Source organism: Melopsittacus undulatus, chromosome Z, assembly GCF_012275295.1.
Source record: "Melopsittacus undulatus isolate bMelUnd1 chromosome Z, bMelUnd1.mat.Z, whole genome shotgun sequence".
Lineage (NCBI taxonomy): Eukaryota > Metazoa > Chordata > Aves > Psittaciformes > Psittaculidae > Melopsittacus > Melopsittacus undulatus.
The window spans coordinates 51285437-51295938 of NC_047557.1; the positions used below are offsets into that span (position 1 = coordinate 51285437).

Genomic DNA, 10502 nt, shown 5'->3' on the forward strand with positions numbered 1-10502 from the left:
GAAAAGGAACAAAGAAGTACAGTGGAGAAATTTTTCAGGATTAGCTGAAACTCTATTCTTAGTAAACTATCAATCCCAGTACATAAAACAGTCCACAGAGAACTTCAAGTATTACATAGCATGTAAAGATTAGTTCTGAATACACTGCAGGATCCTAAACATACCATAGGTTTAATGATGCATACTTCAAGCCTGGCAGCAGCTTTTGCATCAGCATTCACCCTACAGCTGGTTTTATACTCATGTTACACTTGCTATAGTATCTTAGAACAAGTCAACAGCAAGTAACATTTTCTTTAAATACTTAAGAAAAGACAGCTTGTTCTAAGGTCATCACTGCCTCAAAAGAAACCAACCGTTACATCAACTTCAAGAACAGACCTGTCTGTGCACTTGAGAAGCACAACAAGTTTTGGCAATTGTGCTGAGTTGACCTGGGCCAGTTGTCCCTCAGATTTACTGTTCAGAGATAAAATAGCAGCAAGGAAACAGTCCAACAGCTAGAAGTTCATACACAGTTTCCAAATAACTTCTGAAGCATGCCATTAATGCAAGTTGTAATTCATCTACTACAGCTGCTCTCCTCTTTGAAAGATATCCCATGCTAACAAACTCAGATGCACCACAATACTCCCAAAACGTCCCAGGCAAACACCCCAAAGCAGAGATGCAAATGCCAAAGCCATTTTCAAACAGATTTGCAGGACTGACACAGTAAGTGGATGCTTCCATCAGCATCTTATTGAGATGCACCTGCACTTCCATTAAAAATAAATACTTTGTTATTAAAATACACTGCCCCAAAATATAACAATACTTTCAAAGCAAGGGTTTAAGGAAAACTTACGGTTTTCAGCCAATCCAAGTGAATTATTTTTGAGGGATCAGTTTAAATATTAAACCATCACCTTTCTCCACCATATGTAGCCCCAGTATTTTAAGTTACTGCTTATTCTTCACAAGAGCATCTTGTCAACGACAGAAGACTAACTACGGCACAAGCACAATTAACTAAGGACACAAGTACAATAAACTAGACAAGTCAAATCATTTAAGCAGGATGCTTTATCTCACTGAATTTCCTTGGTTTCTTCATACAAAGCTAATTTTCAGTTCCAGACAAAGATAATGGTTTGAATTAATACATTCAATGCAATAGTTTTCATGTGTTAGTTTGGTTTGGTAGACTGTTGCGAAAAGTACTCTTGCAGTGTCTTAGAGGAAGCTTGGTCTGTTACAGAGCAAAGTGAATGTCCTCTGGGTCCCTGACTAGAGAACAGCCTCAGCTGAAGAGCAAGTAAAGCACTTAACTGTGTCAGTGATTTGTAACATCCCACTTCTCCTCATCCTCTTCTGACTAAGCAGCAGTTCAGCTGTTCAACACAAACACTGGGCAGCGGTTCTTGATACAACTGTACCACACCAGCAAGCTTTCAGAATAATTTGGTTCAAACACACCTGAGCTTGATCAAATTAGATTAAATTTCAGATATTAACAGAACAGATATTAGCAGAAAATTTCAATGGTCAAGTTAAGGTGTCAGATGAGTAACTGTCAAACAGTTTTCAGTTCCAGAATAATTGTTTGCAAGTTTAACGTTAGGTTTTCTTCACTAGAAGGCAGAAAAACTGATACATGCCACAGCTGAATTTCACCTGCAAGCTGTTCATTGTTCATTCTTTAAGCATTTAAGTCATAAGCATGCATGGATATGGGCAGACCTCTGTACTTAGAACAGACATACTGGGAGATGAAATTGGAGGTTAAAAAGTGCACTTAGGTACCTAACTTCAATTGTGCACAGAGAAGTTCTGGAATGTTTTACACCCAGTCTTTAAGTATGGACATAAACAGACCGTATATAAAGAAGCCTGTGGATTTGTTTCAGGAAACTGCTCCTAGAACTTCTTTAAACTGACTAGACATGAGGTGGTGAAGTTTTTCAAGAACAAGTATCTTCCTAATTCATCTACATAAGGAGAGCTAGACAGCAGAGTGCTGCAACTAGAATAATTTCAAGAAAAAAGCTGGAGAAGCAACTTCTGCTTAGAAGTTTTAACTGTGCTTTGGCCCCAGCCAACCAGACTTTGTGAAAGCTAGAGCCAACTTGCTACATGCTACTGGGAAAAAAAAAAACAACAAACCAAACAGACTTTATGCATGTTTCAGAAAGTTAACATTTTTCCTCTCTGAAACCCATCACAAAGATTCTTCTTCATGAAATTATAAAACTACAAACTGACAAAACTCACATAGCAGGTTTAGTAGCAGGCACCAGTATAACCTGCTCCCAAGCAATTCCGTATTTCTTTCACTGTGCACAAACTATTTCCTCCATACTAGCTAGTGGAGTGACCAGTTCTGTCAACAGGAGGAGAGACTTTGTGCTTAAGATATCTGATGTGACTCTCCAAGTTCAAGCCTGAGTAAATCACTCTGGTGTGTATATAGGTTCAGATGCCAGTATTCCAAACTGGAGAAAGACACCAACTTCAGCCCAGAAAGTATTCATTAATTTGAAAGTATTAAACATAGATTGAAATCCTGCCCCTCTGCAGCCACTCTCCACCTGTAAGCTCTACAAGTAATATCACTTCCTTTCTACATGATAATCTGGAGAACATAAAGACACTAGACATCATTAAGCACCCTAGAAGAAGGGATCAGAGAAACACTTGCATCAAAGAAAATATGTAGACTGCACTTTCTGCATTTCTTGTAACAGTACCAAAATATCACTTTCAGCTGAAGTTTAAAATAGCACATTAAAACTGCTTCTATTCAGCTGCAAAGATTTGCAGATATAATTACACAGTTACCTGTAGAGCCTGAATTCTATGAGCGGCCTCTTGCCGAATAGTATTGGCCATAGTCCCGCTCATCTCATACAGTACAGAATACAGACGATCAAATTCTTCATCCAACTCACTGATGGCACTGGAAGAGTTCATCTGAGAAGAGAATTGAAACTGATTCAATTTGTATTGACAACAGTTCAGGCTAGGCTTTCAAGACTGTAACTTACATGGTTTGCCTAAACATGCTTTGACACAGCTACTGGATACTTTGTCACTGCTCTCTACCTTATCAAAAAACATTAGGAATGATGGACACCTACTAATCAGACTTTACATCAGGACACTGAAGACCGAAATCCATGCAAATTCCATGACACTCAAACTTGCACAGAACCCACATACTTGGCAACTTTGTTCCACACCAAAAGACCTTGACTTCATTGTCTCATACACATATATAGAGATGAGACTGCTAGATGTTTTTAAGGAGGTAGTTATACAGTTCCACATAAAAATGGTTTAATTTGATTCTAAAAACTGCACTCAAGAAGCCATCTTGAAGATCTGCTGGATGATTTCTATTTCTGCTGTTAACTTTGCCCAGCTTTAAACACAAAATTAGTTTACTGATAGGCTAAAGGAGGCAAAGCCTCATCCTAGTGTAAATGCTCTAAAAACTAGGTCTAACTTAAGCCTGACATTTGCAGCTACTAAGAAGAGAAAGAACAGTTTTTTCTCACAAGTATCATGTACATGGTCTCATTTTTCAGTCTGCACAGCAAATCAGAAATTTAAAGATATAGACTATTTCTAAATTACAGGATTTGAAAATTTTGCATCAAAACCCATATTCTCTTCCACACAAATCAAATTGCTTTTCACAAGAAAAGTAAAACCATCATGCCTTTCTACTAGAGACAGACTTAAAAAGTAAAATGTTTTTTTATTTGGTTCCAACATGAATATATATTTTAAACTTTATTGTTATAGCCTTACACACTACCTAAACAGTCTGAAACTGATAAAACTGGAAAGTTACTCCTCTGTCAACTACAACTTATAAGCCTTAATATATATTTTTATATATATATACATACACACATACCTGAACATTCTTTATTGTGTCATTCAGGATGTCAATAAAGTTGTGAATTTCATCATTCTTGTTTGCTAGGGTAGAGACAATCCTTTGCAGAGTTTCCTAGAATTACAAAAACAAGTGAGAGAAGTTGTAAAAGAGCCTTCCAATTGTGTTAACCACCAACATTTCACCATAGATAGAAATTCATTATACATATTCTAATTGTGGCTAATTCAACTGTTATTCTGATGGGATTAAGAATAAGAGTTTATTCAATAAAAGAAAAAATAAAAAAGGTCTAAACAGCATTCCACCAAACTAAAGATAGCCACTTCTTAGTTTAGGAGAAATCGTGAATCTATTTTATGATACACCATTGCACATGTTTTACTGCAACTTCCAAGAAATCTAAGACCACCTAGTGACACCACACTGCCATAAATAGCTTCTCTAGATGAGAAAGCTAATGCTTATGCAACCAAATGCAGAACCAATAGAGAAAAAAGCTGGTAAAAATTAACCCAGAAGAAAAACTAGTTATTTCCTACAGTCAAAAGAAGCTAGTGTTTAATAATTAAGCTGACAGTTCATTGTATAGACAGAATAAATCTGTAATGTTGATTTTGTCATGGGTTGAGCAGTAGCAGTCATTTTTTCTCCTTCTTGTAGCTGGTGCAATGCTGTGTTTTGACTTCTGGGCTGGAACAGCTGCTTGATAGCGAGCATGTTTTGAGGGTGTTTCTGTTCAAGGCCTTTTCTGAGCATGTGCTCTGCCGGGGAGGAGGGGAGGCCGGGAGGAAGGAGAGACAGGACACCTGACCCAGGCTAGCCAATGAGGTATTCCATACCATAGCACGTGATGCCCAGGCTGCAACTGGGAGAGAGAGCTGGAGGGGTGGAGCTCTGGAGGGAAATGGAGGAGGTATCCGTCGGTGCTCGGCTGGGCAGGGTGGAGTGAGTTATGGGTCAGTGGCTGGTGGGGTGTTGTATTCTTTTCGCTTGTTATTGGCTTTATCATTATTATTTGTAGTAGTAATGGCAGTAGTGATTTGTGTTATGCCTTAGCAATTAAACCGTTGTCTCAAGCCATGGGGGCTACATTCTTTGTATTCTCCTTCCTAACTCTCTAGGAGTTGGGGGAGCAAGGGGGGAGAGAGTGAGCGAACTGTGCGGATTTTGGTTTAAACCACGACAATTTGAAAATTTGTCATTTAACAAGCAGCAAAATATTTTGGTGAATAATTTCTATATTCCACCTAAAAGTGACCTCAAAGAGAAAAGCCTACTGGTAGCTGAGAAACAGAATCAAGGTTATTGCTGTGGTATACTATTCCAGCTACTAAAAACAGTAGATTCAGCTTAGAGAACACATACTAAGCAGGAAAACAACATTAAGCACATGAAAGTGCATTTTTAAATTAAGTAAGACTACCAAGTTCAATTATGTTGAGTACTCAATCACTTTCTAAGAATTTTACACCAATGCTTGGTACTTAAAACTACATCAAGTTGTATAATTGCATAGTAAGTTCAGAACACATCAGCATATGCAAGTAAAAATAAAGGACAATGAGAGGGAGTAATTAAGAATTTTGTAATTCAATTCTGGCTGGTTGATAGTAAGTTCTATAAACAAAACTGATTTCAAGTTGCTCAGCTTAGCATTGTTATTTGAGAACATTTAGCAAATTAAGGCACAGGGAGCAAACAAGCACACCTTAAAAACAGACAGACCACTAAGAAGATGTTGCAGAAGTCCCTTCCATAAGGTTTTTAATAAACATTCACTGCTTAGATATTTTTTTCTGAAAAGCAAGAAAAATATTTTATTCTTACACAGCATCCACAGCAAACCCAAACACTACGTCCCATGTGAAGAATCTCTACACTAGTCCTAAGCTATGCCCATACCTGTCCTCACCCCTTCCTCTGCAGTTTTCAAATCTGCAGTGATCTGGTTAGTGGCACTCCAGCCCACTGTCTGTTTGCATACTGCCATGCTCACAAAGTTAGAGCACCAGCAGAAGTGAAAATGTACTGCTTTTACCACATACACTGTGATAATGTTATGTAAAAATTCAATGGGCCAGCCATGACTGCAATAACTGAAATTAGGATTTTGAGGAAAAGAAACAAAACCAGATTGGCTTCTTTCAGAAACAAGGGGTACAGCAAGTCTCAATCACTTCATTAAAGAATCCGTCCGTTGCCTGGTTAAAGAGAACATATTTAAGGCCAATTCTGCACACATCAAAATGGCAGATGAAACAACACTGTCCAACCAAGCTGCTTCTGCATTCATTACTGACCAGAGGCAATTGTTTCGCCATGTCAGACAGTTCGCAGTTAAGCTGTAGATCCTATAAGCATAACTGTCAATTTGGATGAACAAGAAAACTCCCAATCCTCTTTCAGACAGGATTTTAGGGCTTATTCAGTTACACCACATGGAAAAAAAAGTTGGTCTTCTTGTACAGAGTACTACTGAACTACGTTTGGAGGCTTTATAGCTTCATATGATAAAAGGAAAAGATCTACATGTGAGAAATGCTTAAAACGGTTTTGCACAGCAAAATGCACAGTGGAAACCAAAAGATGCCCACCAAACAACATTCTCCACTACATCTAAAGTTGAAGTGAACTAACCAAGCACATCAGTACAGCTCTTTCGAAGTAAGCTACCAATTTTTCTGAGCAAGAATTTTACCGTGTTGGGTCAAATTTGAACAAGTTTGGACACCACCCACAAATGAAGATATAAAAGGCCTAAAAATATCCACCAACAGTAGACAGATCTTTTTCTTAAACAGCAATGGACCTAAAGTCAGCTGCTAAGAATCACTAATATACAGTATCTTCTAATGGAATTTTCTAATCATCAATATGTAATAGACACACATGCCAAAATCAACACACTGCACTGTTGCTATTTCCTCCTGTAACAGGAATTTCTGAAAAGTCACTACAATTACATGTACTGAAAAGGATGCTAGGAATATTACAAGCATAAGCAGTAGCTGATGCATGTATTCTAAATTACTTCACAAAAGGATTACAACAGCACCATGCTCTGTAAAGCTTCTTGGTATTTCTACACTGAATGAAATTTACGTCTATTGCCCACTGAGGGATGTAGTATTTCACAGAATCCTATTAAAACTAATTTTCTCCTAGCTCACTCTAGCTAATACATGTCAGATGAGGTCAGTTTCAAATTAACTTTTAAAACATTACGGCATGTTTATCACAGAAGTGATTTTTGGTGCTATCAATGAGCTTTATGCTGCTTTTCACTTTTACATCCTATTCTCACTCTGAATCTTAGTACATTCTTGGCAGAAAAACATGCATGGCATTTGTAAAGCAACGGAGTTGATGCACAAGAGATGAAGACCATGAAATGACATGAAAAAGGACAGGAAGCGCTTTATTACAAGCTAACATGTGGTGGCTTGTAATCTTGCCAAGAGTATAGAACTAGACAATATACCCTCCTTCGAACAGCTAGTAACTAATATCACATAGCATATGCTGAAGCAGATGGGTACCTCATGAAAGTTGAGTAAACTTTGATAAAATAAACACTTTACATCAGTTCTGTTTAAGAAGCAAGTTACCCACTTGTTCAAGATCATACTGAAGCCTTATGACACAACTGGATGCAGGACAGAGTTAAGCATTTCTGCAGACTCAGGACAAAATCCTGAGTCGTACCAACCTTCACATGCAGACTGAATTTCAAACTCATTTAGCCACTATCAATTTAATCTTCTGCACTTGTCCACACATTGAAGTCACCAGAGTTAAGGCATACCTAAGACAATACAGCTGACAAAAGCACATTAACAAAGAACTGTAAAATAAAAGATAACTGCAAATTTACTACTGTATTAAGAACCTCAGAGCAGCACTGAAATTCAAATAACAATGATGCCACCCAGGAACATCAACCTGGAGCATCCGCAACAGATGTGGCCCTCATTTACTCCTTCTCAGCAGAGACTGATCTCGCATAAAACAGGCAGAGGCAGGCGGACAGGAGCACACTTTTTTTTGGCATTTCACATCTCACTTTCTGAAGCGCAGCAAAGTTTCAAGTAGCAGCACACAAACAACCAAAGTAGTAAACATCTGTAATCTGTAAATTTCAAGCCATTAATTACCCAGACCCTACACAAACCAGTTGCCAAAATAGGGAAAACACCGAGACAAGAACAGAAGCCCTTCTGCAGCGAAAGCCAAAAGGCTGAGTCAGAACTCTTTCTGACAGCATCATTTTTAGAAAGCCCAGTCCTCTGCCAGGCACATCCCTGCTCCTCAGTGATTTCCCTGAAGGGGCAGATAGCAAATTAGGGAAAGAAACAATTACAGGGCAGCAGCCACAGGGGAAAAAAATAACATAAAAACAAGAAAACAACTACAAAACGTTTTTATTAATTAGTTCCCTTCAACCCAGGATGTCATCAGCGAGAAACAGGGCCTCAGTACACTCATAATTACTTATGACAGGAATGCATAGCGTGAAAGAGCTCTACAGCAGAGCCGCGCCTCTTCACGGTACAACAGCCGTAGCGCCCGCGGAGGAGCTCCTCCCCGGCCGCGCGCAGGGGGCATCAGCCCGGGACGAGGGAAGCGCCTTCCCAGTTCTGCCACCCTCCCACAGCGCGGCCACCGCCCCTCCCCTCCCCTCCGGCAGCCAGGCCGAGCGCCGGGGCAACGCCGACGCCACGGGGAAAGGCCCTTGCTGCTGCCCGCCGCAGCCCGGCGGCACGGCCGGCTAAGGGAGTGCAGGCCCGCCTTCCGGTCCGGTCCGGTCCGGTCCGGGCTGCCGCCGGCACTCACCCTCTGTTCGTCCATAGCGCCGAAGGGAGGAACGCGCTGCCGCCGGCACCGCCCGCAGGAAAATAAACCCAGGGCCCCTCGCGCCCCGCAGCGGCATACGTGCTCGCGCGGCCCGACCCCGCCCCCCTGCGCACGCGCTCTCTGCCCCCTCGCCCTCCGCCCCGCCCCTGCCTCCGCGCACGCCGGCGGCACGTGCCCCTCACCTCCCCTCCCGGGGAGGGGCCTCTGGGCACGCGCAGCCCGGGCTCACTGCCCAAGCTGCGGCTGGGATGAGCTGTCTTTGGGTTCGAGTCCCGGCAGGGCTTGCGGGTGGTTACGGCAGTCCCTTGTCCGTGGGGCGGGACATGCCGCTTCTGTCCTTTATTTAAAGTGCTACGGAGCAACGTGATAACTGGGACTGCTCCATAGCAACCCATCTAGCCATCCTTCCTGCCATCATATACATCCTTTCTGTTTCACACCAGACTGGCAGCAAGGGGTGTCAAAGCTGGGCAGTGGTTTCATCTTCTTAGTGATGACATCCTTTCAGAACAGAATTTATTTATCGTATCTTTCAAAGGGTAACAAAAGTGCTATAGCTTTTCAAGACGACAGCTATAGCTCTTGAAATTAACTCAGTGCCTGTATTTCTAAACACAGCTTCTTGAGGAGACTGCAGACTTACCATGACCGCAATTCCATGAATTAAATATAAGAGGCATCAACGCCATTTTCCACAAACAATTCAGCAACAACCTACTAAACTCAAAAGGATTTTTAATGTCTTGGCCAGGGACAGAAGTTGGCAGCTGGGTCAGAAGTGGTGCCTGTGGTCAGACACCAGGGAGCCAATAACACCAGCCTCAGGGAGGCACACCTTTGTCTCTGAAACCCTTTACAGCGTGTTTGATTGGGTGCGTATGCTGGTTTCTGAAGCTGTGGGCCCACTTCTTAATTCTAGGTATGGATTATGTGGAAGGATTCAACTATACGTCTTCCTGTGTGTTTTGTCATTTCCAAACTGCAAACGCAAGAGAAGGGTCACTATCAGGAAATTATTCCATGGTTTTATGGGTTCTTTCAGCACTCTTGTGAACATATATTGAGCAACAAAGTATCTACTAAAAAGATTTTCTCTGGAGTTGTTCTAGAGAAAATGTTCTTTATTTTGCACAATGAGAGAGTTTTAACAGAGGAAGGTCTGGTGAGGAGAAATACTTCAAGTTACTAGAATTGGTCCTAACAGAGGCTGTAACGACGTATTACTGCTTTATACACCAGGAAATCAGTAAACAGGGCAGGAACATGTGTGGATGCTTGGCAGCCCCTGGGAACCTGGGTCCTGGACAAAAACCCTATTAGGAGGGGAGCCTGGCAAGCAGATGGTCACTAAGCTAACATATGAGCAGAAGTGCTGCTGGCAGGATGCTAGAGGGGACAGAGAATATCTTCCAAGTTAAGGCTGTTAGCCTATGTTAGGATAAAAAGAGGTATCACAGTAGGAAGATTCAGAGGAAAAAAATGGTAAGAAGTTGGAGGAGGAAGAAATAGTTGAGCTCCCTAAAACAAGAATGGACCAGCTTGGGTAATCATAGAATAATACAATTGGAGGTTGTGTTTAATCTGTCTCTGTACATTAGGCACATGAATTTACCAAATTTGTCTTTAAAACAGAGGTTAGAAATTTAAGGAAGGAATTTGCCCCAGAGCAACTTTCTTCTGGCACCAAGCACACTGCTTCCTTACAGTTTAACACCTGGAACAATAAAGCAAGATTTAGCTTTACCTGTCCACCTCCTAG

General features: G+C 41.1%; 1 protein-coding gene across 2 annotated transcripts in view; it reads right to left on the reverse strand.

Annotated features, from left to right (window-relative positions):
- Window positions 1-8761, reverse strand: part of FSD1L (fibronectin type III and SPRY domain containing 1 like) — a 30045-nt gene extending 21284 nt beyond the window's left edge. For both annotated transcript variants that reach the window (XM_005154887.2, XM_013130552.2), the window contains exons 1-3: window positions 8723-8761; window positions 3905-4000; window positions 2821-2952 (exon numbers count right to left, since the gene is read on the reverse strand). In XM_005154887.2, the coding sequence (XP_005154944.1) occupies window positions 2821-2952; window positions 3905-4000; window positions 8723-8737 (243 nt within the window). In that variant the 5' untranslated portion in view covers window positions 8738-8761. The remainder of the gene's footprint in view (window positions 1-2820; window positions 2953-3904; window positions 4001-8722) is intronic.
- Window positions 8762-10502: the final 1741 nt, after the last annotated feature.